The 18,206-nt window shown below is 41.4% G+C and overlaps 1 protein-coding gene across 1 annotated transcript; it reads right to left on the bottom strand.

Moving 5' to 3' along the window:
* Positions 1 to 1,734: 1,734 nt before the first annotated feature.
* On the bottom strand, positions 1,735 to 17,528 carry LOC135558398 (presenilin-associated rhomboid-like protein A, mitochondrial). The gene is made up of 10 exons (XM_064992176.1): positions 17,409 to 17,528; positions 13,197 to 13,425; positions 10,456 to 10,560; positions 7,361 to 7,493; positions 6,679 to 6,774; positions 6,332 to 6,481; positions 6,149 to 6,219; positions 5,782 to 5,883; positions 5,432 to 5,529; positions 1,735 to 3,742 (listed from the first exon to the last, which is right to left on the bottom strand). Exons 1-10 carry the CDS (start codon positions 17,486 to 17,488, stop codon positions 3,592 to 3,594), a joined length of 1,215 nt encoding a protein of 404 aa, XP_064848248.1. The 5' UTR covers positions 17,489 to 17,528; the 3' UTR covers positions 1,735 to 3,591.
* Positions 17,529 to 18,206: the final 678 nt, after the last annotated feature.

The following is an 18,206-nucleotide window of genomic DNA, read 5'->3' as shown; positions in this document are numbered from 1 at the left end:
CTGTTAAACCGCTTTTGGGTCTTCACTCAAGTACATAACATATTAAGCATCTCCAATCCAAAATTAAATCTAGACTTGGCTTCCTATTTCGCAACAAAGCCTCCTTCACTCACGCTGCCAAACATACCCTTGTAAAACTGACTATCCTACCGATCCTCGACTTTGGCGATATCATTTACAAAATAGCAACCAACACTCTACTCAGCAACTGGATTCAGTCTATCACAGTGCCATCCGTTTTGTCACCAAAGCCCCATATACCACCCACCACTGCGACCTGTATGCTCTCGTTGGCTGGCCCTCACTACATATTCGTCACCAGACCCACTGGCTCCAGGTCATCTATAAGTCTTTTCTAGGTAAAGCTCCGCCTTATCTCAGCTCACTGGTCACCATAACAACACCCAACCGTAGCAAGCGCTCCAGCAGGTATATCTCACTGGTCATCCCCAAAGCCAACACCTTTGGCCGCCTTTCCTTCCAGTTCTCTGCTGCCAATGACTAGAATGAATTGCAAAAATTGCTGAAGTTGGAGACTTATATCTCCCTCACTAACGTTAAGCATCAGCTATCTGAGCAGTTTACCGATCGCTGCAGCTGTACATAGCCCATCTGTAAATAGCCCATCCAACTACCTACCTCATCCCCAGATTGTTTTTATTAACTTTTTTGCACATCTATCACTCCAATGTTAATTTGCTAAATTGTAATTACTTCGCTACTATGGCCTATTTATTGCCTTACCTCCTCATGCCATTTGCACACACTGTATATAGATTTTTCTATTGTGTTATTGACTGTACGTTTGTTTGTGTTGCACTGCTTTGCTTTATCTTGTCCAGGTCGCAGTTGTAAATGAGAACTTGTTCTCAACTGGCCTACCTGGTTAAATAAAGGTGAAATATATATATATATACATATACCTAACATGACGGGACCGAGGAGACAACATGTCTTTGTTACCATTTGGGTGTGCTCCATTTGGGTGTGCTCCATTTGGGTGTGCTCCATTTGGGTGTGCTCCATGGTAAGTAATGGTGAGACGATCAGACATTTTCAGTATTTTTTAATTGTTAAAAGACATTTTACTGCGCGTTACTGTTCTGTCGTGTCCTGCATGCCCACATTATGCCAGTCGTTCATTTATTTTCTACTCTTATTATGCTTAAGCCAGAAAAGTCAGGAGGTTGATGTGTTGCGGGGGCCCTCTGAAAAGTCCTAGAGCCCCCTGATCACTGTGGAGGAGGAGGAAAAGTATGTATGTAACAGTATAGCTTCCGTCCCTCTCCTAGCACCTACCTGGGCTCGAACCAGGGACCCTCACTTCGCCCCTACCTGGACTCGAACCAGGGACCCTCTCCTCACCCCTACCTGGGCTCGAACCAGGGACCCTCACCTCGCCCCGAACCAGGGACCCTCACCTCACCCCTACCTGGACTCGAACCAGGGACCCTCTCCTCACCCCTACCTGGGCTCGAACCAGGGACCCTCACCTCGCCCCGAACCAGGGACCCTCACCTCACCCCTACCTGGACTCGAACCAGGGACCCTCACCTCACCCCTACCTGGACTCGAACCAGGGACCCTCTCCTCACCCCTACCTGGGCTCGAACCAGGGACCCTCATGTCATGCAGGCTCAGATAGGCTATACAATTGTATTATTATTATTATTATTCAATCAATTGGTTGCCGATTAGTATTCTGTTGTACCGAAAATGTATTTGACCAATCTGCAATGTTTGAAATTCTAACTTTAATTACAGAACAAGTCATTACATTATTGCCGCCAGCCATCAGTCTAAACCATGGCAGCCTTGTAACACCCTGTATAGCTTAGTGAAATGTTAGGCTTAACATGAGAAAATGACAACCAAATATGGAAAAATGACAACCAAATAGGCCTAATAAACATATCCATTAGCTGAAGCAACGCTATAGGCTACATGCTGGGGCACAATAGAAACCCTATCATCAATTCCATCAGCCTGGTCTCAGAGAATTTCATATTATTCTGTACGTAAATCTAAGGACACTCCGTTTCGTATGGTTACATAAGATGGTTACTTGGAGTATAACGCGAATGTCTACCAACCCAAAGGTTGTGAGCTCAAATCTCATCGAGGAGATCTTTAGCATTTTAGCAACTTTAACTACTTGCTACTTTGCAACTGCTTAGAAACCACTTAGCATGTTAGCTAACCCTTCTCCCAACCCTTTAAATTAACTCTTGAACTTAACCCTAACCCCTAGCCTAGCTAATGTTAGCCACCTAGCTAGAATTCTTAACTCATTTTTAACATTGTACGTCTGCAAATTCGTAACATATCATACTAAATGGAGTGTCTTGGATTTACATACAGAACAATACGAAATGCTCCGAGACCAGGTTGATTCGATCGGCCCGCTGCATAGACACGTCGCAATTTCAGCACCACGGACAGCAATCTGTAGTCTATACTTTGTGAATGGATTTTTATTTTAGGGAGGAGGGGGACGAACTCCGACCTTACAGGGGTCCAGAGAAACTGCCTTGTGCCAGCGCTGCGTGCAGCAAAACTACCTCTACTGCATGCAGATATAAACATGATATCCATGAGTTCATCTTGACTCTGGGAAAATCCTGAAGTATCCCTTAAAAACCCAAATGTACTACCCCAGTGAGGATGAAGGTGACCTTTTCAATAAAAGAGTACCGCAGTGTTGATGACATTTTTGGCGTGTTATGTACCTTTTTTGTAAGGTTCAGGATTTACAAAATGTTTTACCAAGATAAGCATCTCAACCTTTCAGAAACCTCTGGCAACGCCAGCACACCTACAAACTACAAGGAAGTTGAAGTTCTTATGGTCAATGAGGAAGTTTGTTGTTTTAGTCCAGGATGGTCATTCTCCGTTAACCACTTCCTTACAAACAGGAAGTCAGGTTCAGAGAACAGGAAGCAGTCACTGTATCAACCATAGACATAGAATATGAATACATTATGTAATACAATATCTCTATGGTAACATCTCACATCTTCATAGAAACTACCCCATAATGATAAAGCCAACATCTGTACTAGAGTACAGTCACTGTTATCAAACCAAATTAATCATTCATCCCTTAGGACTTAGTTACAATAGAGTACTGTCTGAAATCCTCCTAAAACAAGACTGCCATCTTAAGTCGCAAATATGTCCACTCTCTCTGATTAGATTGGTTGCGTTCCTCTGCTCAGATGTTGCATGCATCAACCAATGGTTGCGTGCCACGTCATTGACTGCCGTCGGGCTCCAGATTGCTATAACATATGATGTGGTTGGCTGATACTTAAAATACCTATCCAGACGTCAGATAAGGCATGCATCAGCAACGCCTGGGCAGAGGAACGCGCCAATTAGAAGAGGTTTGGGTTGCTGGGTCCCGCCCTCCACAGCTGTCAGCTGGATATCACCAGGCATAAGTACCAAAAAAAGGCTTCTTGAGGTAGAAGATTCCCCCTAACCACAGATTTAGGTTCAGATACCCCCTACAGCCAATCCTAACCAATTGGGGGGGTGTGAGGAATATCTGACACCTGATCAGTGGTTATGGGCCAACTTCCCAGAGTGCTATGTTGGGGGTCCAGGTCTGCCCCCGTCCCCGCCCGAACCCCTAGGCCTGCCCTGTCCACCAGGGGCCTGAGATCTCATGCTGTGCCATGCCTTGACCAGTGGCTCCCTCTTCCTCCACATCAGCTTGTGGCCGTATGCTACATACCACCTGCAGGAGAGACAGTATGGATTATATTTAATTCATCAATATTATTTAAAATATAATAATAACGGATGCTTTTCATCAAAGCGACTTACAGTCATGCGTTTTACGTATGGGTGGCCCTGGGGATCGAACCCGTAATCTTGACGTTGCAAGTTCCAACTGAGCCACACAGGACATCTATATTACTTACGACTATTTTTATTAATTACTATTAGAAATGTATTATATTCAGTGAAATTCAGTCTAATTTAGATGGCTTGAAATGAACACAAAACAACTAGTCTAATCATGGAGGATAATATGGAGATATCATGAATGAGGTGGCCAGTGTCAAAGGGGTATTATGGTATTATAAGGTGTCAAAGGGGTATTATGGTATTATATGGTGTCATAGGGGTATTATGGTATTATATGGTGTCATAGGGGTATTATGGTATTATAAGGTGTCATAGGGGTATTATGGTATTATAAGGTGTCATAGGGGTATTATGGTATTATAAGGTGTCATAGGGGTATTATGGTATTATAAGGTGTCTGGTGTCATAGGGGTATTATGGTATTATAAGGTGTCATAGGGGAATTATGGTATTATAAGGTGTCATAGGGGTATTATGGTATTATAAGGTGTCATAGGGGTATTATGGTATTATAAGGTGTCATTGGGGAATTATGGTATTATATGGTGTCATAGGGGTATTATGGTATGGTATTATAAGGTGTCATAGGGGTATTATGGTATTATATGGTGTCATAGGGGTATTATGGTATTATAAGGTGTCATAGGGGTATTATGGTATTATAAGGTGTATGGTGTCATAGGGATATTATGGTATTATATGGTGTATGGTGTCATAGGGATATTATGGTATTATAAGGTGTCATAGGGGTATTATGGTATTATATGGTGTCATAGGGGAATTATGGTATTATAAGGTGTCATAGGGGTATTATGGTATTATAAGGTGTCATAGGGGTATTATGGTATTATAAGGTGTATGGTGTCATAGGGGTATTATGGTATTATAAGGTGTCATAGGGGTATTATGGTATTATAAGGTGTATGGTGTCATAGGGGTATTATGGTATTATAAGGTGTCATAGGGGTATTATGGTATTATAAGGTGTATGGTGTCATAGGGGTATTATGGTATTATATGGTGTCATAGGGGAATTATGGTATTATATGGTGTCATAGGGGTATTATGGTATTATATGGTGTCTGGTGTCATAGGGGTATTATGGTATTATAAGGTGTCATAGGGGTATTATGGTATTATATGGTGTCATAGGGGTATTATGGTATTATAAGGTGTCATAGGGATATTATGGTATTATATGGTGTCTGGTGTCATAGAGCCTCATAATTCCCCCATCTAATTTGACCAGATCTACATCCTAAAAGGTCCAGAAATCACTGTCTTAACAGTCTTTGAATGTGCACCTATTTGTGTAAATTGTTGTCGTAATTGAAAAAGGATACAAAACGTAATATGTAATTTCACAGTCAAACAGAAATCACATTTTCCCCATCTCTCACTTGAGGATATGAATCACCTCACTAATATTGGCTTGGGGATACAGCTATGCATGATACTTGAAATCAGTTGCTTAACAGATATTTTACAGATACAGATATGCCATTTGGCCTCTGGTGAGTCCAGTCGCCCATTTCTGCAGTGATCAAATACTCACACTCCGAAGAGGGCTCCTCCAAGGTGAGCAGCATGATCAAACAGCCTCCACCCCATAATGAGCCCCGCTGCATCCATGGCAACGATCGCTTTCAAGGCCTAAAAAAAGAGCAATGCGCGCGGTAAGACTCTGCCTCCCACAACCCTACATATATGTTATACACACACCTTGAATTACAATGAATAGACGTGTTGAGCGCAGATTAACTATGTTATATACACTGCTTTCACAGACACTTGTTATTGCTCTCCTGTTTCCCTCAGTGAAGATGAATGGAATGTCGTTACCACTGCTTTGCTTGACGTGTTCATACGCAGGCATCCCTGCCACAAACACATGACATCACTCACGTTGCCTGCAGTGAAGCTGACCATGGGCAGGAGGATGATTCCCAGTTTGGCCTCGGGCATCTTGGTGCAGACCGCGGCCAGGACCGTCATGATGGCCCCTGACTGGAAGTCAAATCACAGGAAGTGACGTCAGAGCCAGGACCGACCACGGTAATAAACAGAGGAGACGTGAGTAATGTTGATTATCACTAAACCACCAACTCCCATTTTGTCATGTAATAATCATAACAGCAATGTAATAATGTGTGTATGTTTCCTGGTTTAAAGAAATCACAGTACGATATTCTTTGGTCCTACAGTAATGAACAAGTGGACAGTATTGTATAGTAAAGTGTACCACAAATGGGGGACATGTGAGGACTCTTACCGCCCCAAGAGAGGGATGCAGGCGTCCCGTGCTGGTCTTACACAAGTAGCTCACCATAGTGGAGATCACGCCTGACAATGTAGAGAGATGAGAGTCAACAGCAGTCTCTGAAAATAACCTAACATATACACTCAAACACACGCAAATGAACAGACATCACACGCACACTATGTAGGCTGGTACCAGCAGAGAGATAGACAGCGAGGAACTGCTCCTTCCCCAGGAGAGAGACGATGCTGGAGGAGAAGGTCCACAGGACGTACATGTTGGCCGCCATGTGGATTATAGAGTAATGGCTGAAGGTGGAGAGGAGCATGGGAAGGCACCGCGTCTCTGGGAGGAACAGGAAGTGAGAAGCGAGTCAGTCTTATCATTGAGCAAAATTAAAATGGAGGCTAACATTATGTTTTTGCACAGATCTGCTCTTTCTCTCCAGGATAATGTATCCCCTGATGTGTGTTGATAATGCAGGCTTTCAGCCTGCAGTCCAGGACTCAACCACCACACTCACACACAGAAACAGTACTTACTGGAGGCTGGGTTGGCAGTAAAGTACTTGACCATGAATCGTTGCATGGAGGGTATTCGCCAACAGCAGAGCACCACAGCATTGACCGCTATGATCCCTATCACAGAGAGATGATGGGAACAAAGGGTTAGAGGGTATTAAAAAAGGTAGCTAACAGAGAACGGGTCACATCTGGACAGAGAGAACACTTATGGATATAGGCTAGCACAGACTGTATAATGCACAGGGTCATGTTTTGGTAGGCAACGAAATGGAAGAAAACGATGTCAAACGTTTTACTATCTGAACATGTCCAATGAGAAACGCTCATTGTCAATTTTCGTTCTACGCTGTGTGCTAATGAACACTACCTTGATTCCATGTCATGATGCAACTAAATTTCAACTCATGCTTTGAACATTTATGCCTTTGCTGGTCCTAAGGCAGCCTCACTTGTTGACCGTAATACCCTCAATTCAGGGGTAAGCACCAGCCGCCACAGTGTGTGCAAGCTTTTGCTCCATCCCTGCTCTAACACACTACAAATCAACTAATCATGGCCTTTAAAATTTAAACCATAGTCCACTTTAAATTAGGAGTGTTAGAGCTGGGCTGGAACGACATCTGAAGCACACACTGTGGTCCTCCTGGGCCGTAGTCGCCCATTCCTCCCCGTTATCCATCACCCTTTCAGGGATCCTTACCAGTGGCCATCTGCTGACCCTCAGTCAGGCTGCTCCAGAAATCGTCTACAAAGGACATGAGCAGGATGACCTGTTTCTGCAAGTCTGTTAGCTGATTCCACCAGTTGTGCCAGTATGTCATGTCTTGTGATGCCTTAGGATCCAAATACAAGAGGAGACACACATTTGTCATTTTCATGGTTCGTACAGACAGTGGCAAGTTAAATTCAAGGACTTTCAAATACATTTTCAAGGACCATCAATGTATTTAATGTTCCCATTATGCAATTGTTTCTAGTCGCCACAGATGGCAGTATATCACCACAAAAAAAAGTTTACTATTCATCACTACCTAACAAGTTCGACTCAATAACAGTGGTGGAAAAAGTCCCCAAGCGTCATACTTGAGTAAAAGTAAAGATACATTAACATAAAATGACTCAAGTAAAAGAGAGAGTCACCCAGTAAAAAAAAGTCAGTAAGCGCAGGAAAAAGCCAGCAGGAAAAGGTCCCCAAGCGTCATACTTGAGTAAAAGTAAAGATACCTTAACATAAAATGACTCAAGTGAAAGTAACAGTCACCCAGTAAAATACTACTTGAGTAAAAGTCGACAAGTATTTGGTTTTAGATATAATTAAGTATCAAAAAATGTATTTGCTAAAATATACTTAAGTATGAAAAATAAAAGTATAAATCATTTCAAATTCTTTATTATGCAAATCAGACTGCACAATTTAATTTTTCTTTATTTACAGATAGCCAGAGGCACACTCCAATACTCAGACATAATTTACAAATGAAGCGTGTGTTTAGTTAGTCAACCAGATCAGAGGCAGCAGGGAAGTTCTCTTGATAAGTGCGTGATTTGGACCATTTTCCTGTCCTGCTAAGCATTCAAAATGGCGCTAGTACTTCTGGGTGTCAGGGAAAACGTATGGGATAAAAAGTACATTATTTTCTTAAGGAATGTAGTGAAGTAAAAGTTGTCCAAAATATAAATAGTAAAGTCAAGATAGTCTGAAAAAATGATTTATGTAGTACTTTAAAGTATTTTTACTTAAGTACTTTACACCACTGCTCAATAATACGTGTTTCACTACATATATGACTGGTAAGTCAGAACTGATGATGTTGACGGATTTTCTCATATGAACTGTAAACTCAGTAAAATCTTTAAAATTGTTGCATGTTGCGTTTATATTTTTGTTCAGTGTACATATTCAATTGTCTAAATAGTCTTAAAATTTCACTACATTTTAGGTCCCACAGGCTGTCCCAACACAATAATGACATAAAAGTGAATTCTGACAGTATAAAATGTATCTTAGTTGACTCTGAAATGTTGTGTTCTATACCCATTTGAAGAGAAACAAGGTCATGTGTTTGATAAGATTAAAGATTCTCTCAGAGGACCCTATTTAAATTTTAGGGGACCCCACATGGGTCCTGGCCCTCTAGTTTGGGAATCACTGTACTACTAACCTCTCTGCCTGCTGGCTTCAATGCTTCCTCTCTCTCCTTTGCCTCCTTCATTGCAGCCTGACTCACCACTGTCTTGTCTCACTACTCTCTATTTTGTTGTGAGAACGTCTAGCAGCCCATCTTTCGACTTATCTTAATTTATCTTAATTTCAGTCAACTGCTCCTGCTGAGGTCAGGCTCCGTTCACCGTTAGCTTCCAACTTCATCCTTCTAGCCAGCTAGTTATAGCTAGTTAGCTGGCTAAAAGACAGAGCCCTTGAGCAAGCTAGACATCTGACTGAAATATCAGCAACTATTTGCCAGTTGTAGGGGGGTTGTTTGAAGGATGTCTGTTGAGACGGCTGGAGTCGAGGGATGTTAAAATAATTCCCATTGTCAGCGGCGTCTCTCTGCTACTTGCCCACTGTAGGTCTGGGCTGAGGTAGTTCATTTCACCTCTTGACCAATGTCGTGGGCAGAGTTTCCCTTTGGACAGAGTGGAGAATGAAGGTGCTGCTCAAAATAAAGAAAATCCGGAGGGAGCAGGCGAACATAACGAGAATACATGAATCATTTGTAGAGGTAGGGGATGCAACGAGAACTCAGCTCCAGAATCCTTCTGAGCGATGATCAACACTGGGAAAATCAATAATAAGTGGATAAACGATAATGAACAAAAGAAAAGAAAAGGTGATTAAACGCTATTTCACAAATAAAAAGGTGCGTAAACGATGTTCACCCTCCAACTACATCCCTGGTTGGTTCTGGCAAAACCCATTCATAAACATCAATATCCTGCCAGGCAGGTTTGAATCTATGGGGCCTGGCGAGTGGCACAGTGGTCTAAGGCACTGCATCGCAGTGCTAGTTGTGCCACTAGAGGTCCAGGCTCTGTCGTGACCAGGAGACTCATGGGGCAGTGCACAATTGGCCCAGCATCGTCCGGGTTAGGGGAGGGTTTGGCCGGCAGCGATGTTCTTGTCCCATCACACACTAGCGACTCCTGTGGCGGGCCGGGCGCAATGACACGGTCACCAGGTGTATGGTGTTTCCTCCGACACATTGGTGCGGCTGGCTTCCGGGTTAAACGAACAGTGTGTCAAGAAGCAGTTCGGCTTGGTTGGATCGTGTTTCGGAGGACGCATAGCTCTCGACCTTCGCCTCTCCCGAGTCTATACGGGAGTTGCAGCGAAGGGACAAGACTATAACTTAGGGAGAAATAGGGGTAAAATATTATATTTTTTAAAGACGAGAAAAAAAATATTGGAATCTACATTTGCCCAACATTCTAGCTATCGATGAGAAGTTTTGGCGGCACCTAATCAGTCAGTCCTGTACCTGCCTGGTTGAGTGGAAGTGTGGGGGGAATGAGCACTCCTGGCAACCCAACCAGAGTGCAAAACACACGAGGAAATAAAACTCAGTAGTCTGCCTGGAAATTAATTAGCAAAACCACTAAATTGTTCTAATATTTTCCAAATTAACATATTTGACAATTTTCTGTTCTCCTCTTTTAATTCAAGTACTTTTCAAGTACCAACTTGAGAAAATGTCAAATTTGAGGCATTTAAGTTCCAAATTCAAGCACCTCAAGCATCCTGTACAAAACCCTGCATTTTGTCACACAAATACTACATCTACATCACACTCTTACCTTTCCGTTTTTCTCCTGCTCAGCCTCGTCCTTGGCCGTCTTCACTCGTGACTTCAAGGACTCGTATTGCAAGATGGCGGCCGCACCAAAGGAGCACCCTGTAAACTAACATGGAGTCAGACAAGCTTACCTTCCTTTTTCTTGGACTGCCCACCGTGCAGCTTTGTTCACTGGATTAACATTTACTTCTAAGTTACTTGTTATGGCTGTGGGCAGTATTGAGTAGCATGGATGAATAAGGTGCCCAGAGTAAACTGCCTGCTTCTGAGGCCCAGAAGCTAGGATATGCATATGATTAGTAGATTTGGATAGACAACACTCAGAAGTTTCTAAAACTTTTTGAATGATGTCTGTGAGTATAACAGAACTCACATGGCAGCCAAAAACCTGAGAAAAAATTCAACCAGGAAGTGGGAAATCTGAGGTTTGTAGGTTTTCAAGTCTTTGCCTATCCAATATACAGTGTACAATTTGGTCCGATTGCACGTCCTAAGGCTTCCACTAGATCTCAACAGTCTTTAGAACCTTGTTTCAGGCTTCTACTGTGACAAAGCGGTTGCATTAAGGAGAAGTTTATCTATAATTCCATGCATAACACGTATATTTTATCAATGTTTATTATGACTATTTCTTTAAATTGATGTGGCTCTCTGAAAAATCACCGGATGTTTTGGAAGCAAAACATTACTGAATATAACGCGCCAATGTAAACTGAGATTTTTGGATATAAATATGAACTTTATCGAACAAAACATACATGTATTGTGTAGCATGAAGTACTATGAGTGTCATCTGATGAAGATCATCAAAGGTCTCTATTTCTGCTTTTTGTGACTCCTCTCTTTGGCTGGAAAAATTGTGACTAGGTACTGACCTAACATAATCGCATGGTATGCTTTCGTCGTAAAGCCTTTTTGAAATCAGACACTGTGGTGGGATTAACAACAAGTTTATCTTTCAAATGGTGTATAATACTTGTATGTTTGAGGAATTTTAATTATGAGATTTTGGTGGACTGAAGCTTTCACTGGCTGTTGTCATATCAATCCCGTTAACGGGATTTCAGCCGTAAGAAGTTTTAAAGACATCGAGTTGAATGTTATACAGTTGAAGTCGGAAGTTTACGTACACCGTAGCTAAATACATTTTTCACAATTCCTGACATTTAATCCTAGTTTTAGGTCTGTTTTAGGTCAGTTAGGATCACCACTTTATTTTAAGAATGTGAAATGTCAGGATAACAGTAGAGAGAATGATTTATTTCAGCTTTTATTTCTTTCATCACATTCCCAGTGGGTCAGAAGTTTACATACACTCAATTAGTATTTGGTAGCAATGCCTTTAAATTGTTTAACTTGGGTCAAACGTTTTGGGTAGCCTTCCACAATAAGTTGGTTGAATTTTGGCCCATTTCTCCAGACAGAGCTGGTGTAACTGAGTCAGGTTTGTAGACCTCCTTGCTCACACACACTTCTTCAGTTCTGACCACATATTTTCTATAGGATTGAGGTCAGGGCTTTGTGATGGCCACTCCAGTACCTTGACTTTGTTGTCCTTAAGCCATTTTGCCACAACTTTGGAAGTATGCTTAGGGTCATTGTCCGTTTGCGACCAAGCTTTAACCTCCTGACTGATGTCTTGAGATGTATCTTCAATATAACCACATCATTTTTCCCCTCATGATGCCATCTATTTTGTGAAGTGCACCAGTCCCTCCTGCAGCAAAGCACCCCCACAACATGATGCTGCCACCCCCGTGCTTCACGGTTGGAATGGTGTTCTTCAGCTTGCAAGCCTCCCCCTTTTTCCTCCAAAGATAACGGTGGTCATTATGGCCAAACAGTTCTATTTTTGTTTCATCATTTCTCCAAAAAGTATGATCTTTGTCCCCATGTGCAGTTGCAAATCGTAGTCTGGCTTTTTTATGGTGATTTTGGAGCAGCGGCTTCTTCCTTGCTGAGCGGCCTTTCAGGTTATGTGGATATAGATACTTTTGTACCTGTTTCCTCCAGCATCATCACAAGGTCCTTTGCTGTTATTCTGGGTTTGATTTGCACTTTTCGCAGCAAAGTACGTTCATCTCTAGGAGACAGAAGGAGTCTCCTTCCTGAGCGGTATGGCAGCTGAGTGGTCCCATGATGTTTATACTGGCATACTATTGTTTGTACAGATGAATGTGGTACCTTCAGGTGTTTGGAAATTGCTCCCAAGGATGAACCAGACTTTTGGAGGTCTACAATTTTTGGGGATTTTCCCATGATGTCAATCAAAATACATCTACAGGTATACCTCCAATTGACTCAAATTATGTAAATTAGCCTATTAGAAGCTTCTAAAGCCATGACATCATTTTTGGGAATTTTCCAAGCTGTTTAAAGGCACAGTCAACTTAGTTATTGTACACTTCCGACCCACTGGAATTGTGATACAGTGAATTATAAGTGAAATAATCTGTCTGTAAACAATTATTGGAAAAATTACTTGTGTCATGCACAAATTAAGTGTCCTAACCGACTTGTCAAAACTATAGTTTGTTAACAAGAAATTTGTGGAGTGGTTTAAAAAACTAGTTTTAATGACTCCAACCTAAGTGAAATGTAAACTTCCGACTTCAACTGTATATGATTCGGGAAGTGTAATATGAATACTCAATGAATACATATGAATCAAATGCATGAAAACTATAGAACGGTGACTTCCCATATGACAATTTTTGGGGAATAAAAAAGGCTAGAACCTACCCCTATTGTGAACATAAAGGGCTTGAACAGCTTCCCAGTACGCCTGGGAGCCGCGCCAGGGGGTGGGGGTCCTGATTTAGGGGCCACCGCTTTCCGAGACACCACCGCATCGGCAGCCTCAGAGGGGGGAGGGCCTGTTTCTTCTGGGATGCCCCGGTCCCTCTTCCATGTCTCTGGTTTCCTTGCTTCTTTCCGGAAACCACACCTCTGCTGGGGGTGGAGGGTGAACCTTTAGAAGGGTAAACAGGAAGACAACTTGTTAACACACATTGGTTGGGAACAGATGATCCATAGATCTACAGATTATGCGGATGTGTGGATGTTTTCATTAATCTTTTCCTTGGTTTCATCCAGATGAGTAGGTCATAGGTCACAGCTCATCGAACGCTGACAAAATGCGTTTTGCAAGAATACTATATCTCATTGTACTTCAGGTCTCTACTGCTAATGCCCCCGTTTGGTAAGTTCCTGGCAGCCACAATGCGGATGAACGTTAAGACCTAGGGAAATAGTAATGGCGTCTTTTTGTAGGCACTAACTCTGCCATGGTTTGTTGGACAAAGCCTATGGGGAAATGAATGCCGTTTTTGTAGGGTTTTTGGAAAACACTGAGAATAATGTTTATGGTAAAATGAGTAATGTCTGTGGTACACACAGGCTTAGGAGATCTTATACGTTTTGTTCTATGACATCAGCTAATATTACTTTTTGTGAATTTTGAAGCATTTATGTAATCAAAACAAGCACAAAGCACAAATTCATAAAAGGTTAACTGACTGATATTTTTTTTTAAACAAAATCTCATACAAAACTTCTTCAGCATTTATCCCAAAACATTTTCCCCCATACGGATGGCTGAACGAACCAGAGGTTACTCATTTCCAGGTTTTGGAACTACCAGCTGTGAGCTCTATAGCTGAGGTGCAAAAAGATGGAGGCCCCCATGCACTTACCACAAATTCCTAGTTTTGCCAAGTTTGCCGTATTGTACATTTCTCTCCGTCACTCTTATTTTGTATGTTAATTAGTAGAGTATACATGATACCAATTTTATCTTCAAGATGCCAATAATTTCATCTATAAGTCTTTGCTAGGTAAAGCCCCACCTTATCTCAGCTCACTGGTCATCATAGCAACACCCACCCGTAAAACGCGCTCCAGCTGGTACATTGCACTGGTCATCCCCAAAGCCAAAACTTACATTGGCCGCCTTTCCTTCCAGTTCTCTGCTGCCAATGACTGGAACGAATTGCAAAAATCTCTGAAGCTGGAGTCTTATATCGCCCTCTAACTTTAAGCACCAGCTGTCTGAGCAGCTTACTGATCACTGTACCTGTACAAAGCCAATCTGTAAATAGCCCATCCAACTACCTCATCCCCAGATTATTACTTACACTCTTGCTCTTTTGCACCCCAATATCTCTACTTGCACATCTTCATCTGCACATTTGTCACTCCAGCATTAATGCTAAATTGTAAATATTTAGCCTCTAGGGCCTATTTATTGCCTACCTCCCTACTCTTCTACATTTGCACACACTGTACACAAATAGAAAAATCTTTATTTTGTGTTATTGACTGTACGTTTGTTTATGTGTAACTCTGTGTTGTTTTTGTCACACTGCTTTGCTTTATCTTGGCTAAGTCGCAGTTGTAAATGAGAACTTGTTCTCAACTGGCCTACTTGTTGAAATAAACTGAAAGAATTTGAAAAAAAAATGTTGCGAGCCTTTGTTTAAAAACTGGGTGGATAGTGCTAAAACAAGGACCTCATATCTGAATTCTGTTATTTTTTTGCACGTTCACCATGGAGTGGTGAGGAGGATTGTATAACTAACAAAAGAGTTTTGAAGTTGAGGGTGCAGTATTTCTGAAGTTTGGCAATGAGGACAAAAACTAGCATAGTTTAGCCAGGGAAAACGAGCTAAGGCCTACTGCGCATGTGCACCAGCTGGGCTAATTCAGGAGATGGATAGTCTTCTTTGGTATAATGGTGTTCCCAACAACTATGTTATGCTAACTAGCTAGCAAGAGGTTGCATAGCAACAGCATCAACTTCCGGTAGACAGGCAAAGAGCTAGTACGCTCAACTGAAGGCATACTGTTTGTTTACGGTATACTAAAATCAACTAATAGTATGTAGTATATACTCATTAAGTATGTAGTATACAGCATGTTAGTATTCGAACACAGCTTCTGTGTCTGGAAGCGAATTCACCATTCATATTCTGATTTCAGATTAATTGAAGCATCGTTTTAAGCTTTGTTTTTTTACAATTGACAGTTACAGCTGATTTCGGGATTGTATATCGATTTGCTCACCTTAAATAATTATTCTGAGTTATTCGTTTCAGTCTGAATTGTTTAATCAAACTTTTTGTTGCCATCTCCTGATATCAAGCCATAAAAACTACAATCCATCTCCGTCCAAGTGTGAGGTAAGGGAAGAGTGGAAATGGTGGAAGCAGAAGTATCGTTTGAAGCTGAAAGCATGTCGAGTACAGTTGTCGAGAAAGATGAGTGGACAACAGTGAAGTCCAAGAATGGAACAAAAATCAAGTGATCTGGAGACACTTATTGTGAAGAAGATAGATTTTGTAGCATTTATAGCCACAGTTATTAATTGTACTGCACACAAGTCAAATAAACAACATATCTGCAGCCGATAAGCTTTTGGGCCTCCAAGACTTCACAGGCAGAAGCACTGCAAGGACTTATTTTATTACATTTTTTCACTACAATTACTACTGTCGCCAGGAAATGTCCCGCCATCAAAAAATTCTTCTGAGCCTATGTAGGCACCTGATTTGAATTTTGTAATTGATAGTTTGAATTAATAATAAAAAAAACTACTATTATTATAATTACATTTTGTTTTGTTTTTTACCCTGCATTTTTTCCTTTTGGGATCTTTATTACCCACCTGTACAGTAGGTGGCGGACAAACTGTATGATTATATATATATATATATATATATATATATATATATATATATATATATATATATATATATATATATATATATATATATATATAATTTATCAATTCAAACTATCAATAGAAAATCTCAAATCAGCCTACTTTTCTGTTTTAATCAGGTCCCTACACAGGCTCAGAAGGATTTTGTGATGGAGGGAGTCATTACTTTATTACACTGCTCAACATTTGTCCTAATTAGTTAAAGCAAGGATTTTGTATCGCTCTCGTTGTACTCGTTGAATATTTTCCACCATTTTCTTCAAATCTGAAAACGATGTGAAGCCACGCCCATAATGATTAAGAATTGCATTATGGGCCTTTTAAAGTATGGCAATAGTGTCCTCTGATTGTATACTTCATATTTTGGCAAATTTAGTACGACATCTGGGAACTTCTGGCATACTAACTATATCCATACTATGACAAATAAGCATACTTTATACTCAATTCACGTCACAAATAGTATGGTTAGTATAAGCATTCAACACAGCTGGAGACTCCTCCTTCTCACCACTATTGCTTACTCCTGGCGTTCTCTCTCCTTCTCAAAACCCATTGGAGGAGAAAGTCAGAGGGGCGGGATCTCTGGCTTTCTCATCCAATGGGTTTTGAGAAGGAGAGAGGAAGGGAGGTGTGTGCAATTGAGATCTTTCCATAGCCTATGTTGCAGATATTTCTTTACGGTTTACCATTAATTTATTCATCAAAAAGCGTGGATACATAATAATAGCGTTGTGACGGACGAGGCCTATTTTGCAAAGCAATAGCGAAACCTTCCATGCCAAATACAGTGAAGTGTCGTTATGCTGAATAGATTTGAATGCGACTGTCATTGGGCTTGTTCGACATCACAGCCGACAGTGTAGGAGACTGCCGACTGAATGATCTACAAATCTCCATGCATCATAAATAACTACTCTGTGTGTGTAGGTCAGTCAGTCAGTGACCATTTACCCATTATTCATCATGGATTTGATGCTCTCGAACACGGCCAGTGTCATTCAAAATAAATGACGAGACAACCGTACAGCTTTGATATTGAACAAAGCTACAATTGTAGCAATAGTATTTACACACTTAACTACCGCAATTAATGCAGTAAAGTTATCTAAAAATGACAGTCAGAAGATGGTTAGGTAACCAGTGCAACAACCAATGTCGAAACTTCGTCGTTGTTCGCAACAATGTTCCAAAGTGAATATATCGCGCAACCGGGTCTCTCCATTGCTCACCTGCTACCTCTCGAAACTGTGGCGACAGAATTTATACATTCTGTTTTGGTCCATTTGACAAAATATCCTCTCCACGCCATGTTTATGACCCCAACTGAACGTCGCACAACGGTCACTGCCGGGTTGGGATAAAGATTCTATGCTTACCGAGATTACAGACACAGTTTAGCCTACGTTCGACGGTAGCGTAGAAGGGTAGGTTATCTTAGAATTCTATAATATCTTTGTTCGGATTCAGTGCTGAGTAAGTTGGTCTATCTTGAAAAGAGAGCTACACTTTACAGTATAATTCATTTCCTGCGTGTAGAAATCAGACATGTGCAAATGTGAAATCTTTGTGCATTTCCCCCAAAACATTTGAAAACAGAACTAAGAGTAGTAGACTGTCTAACCACCTAATGTTAGTAATATTTATAATATTTTACTGCCCCCTAGTGGGAAATGTTCTAACGACTGTGCAGCATCTGGCTGAGGACCAAAGATATGTGAGAAAGAGGGGGGGGTGAATGTATAGGCTTTATTCATAGGATCACCAGGAGAGGAGTGTTGTCTCGACTGAGACGAGGTTAAGAGTATCGACCGCCCTGGGCTTGATTATTGCCACCTGGACAGACTCCACAAAGTTTTCACAAAGCTTGCCAAAGATCCCAGAAATAGGTAGGCGAAAGAAGGTGGAATTTACCTCGAGAATAGCTGCACTGCAGTCTTTGAAAAAAGGAACTGCCCCACACCATTGTGCCGCCCCACAACTTGCACATCACATGCTTGACTTGCTCAGAGCTTGCTACTGTAACTAAC

The sequence above is a fragment of the Oncorhynchus masou genome, chromosome 17 (genome assembly GCF_036934945.1).
Source record: "Oncorhynchus masou masou isolate Uvic2021 chromosome 17, UVic_Omas_1.1, whole genome shotgun sequence".
Lineage (NCBI taxonomy): Eukaryota > Metazoa > Chordata > Actinopteri > Salmoniformes > Salmonidae > Oncorhynchus > Oncorhynchus masou.
The sequence above is the reverse complement of the archived record's forward strand: the minus strand, read 5'-3'. Positions and strand labels throughout refer to the sequence as shown.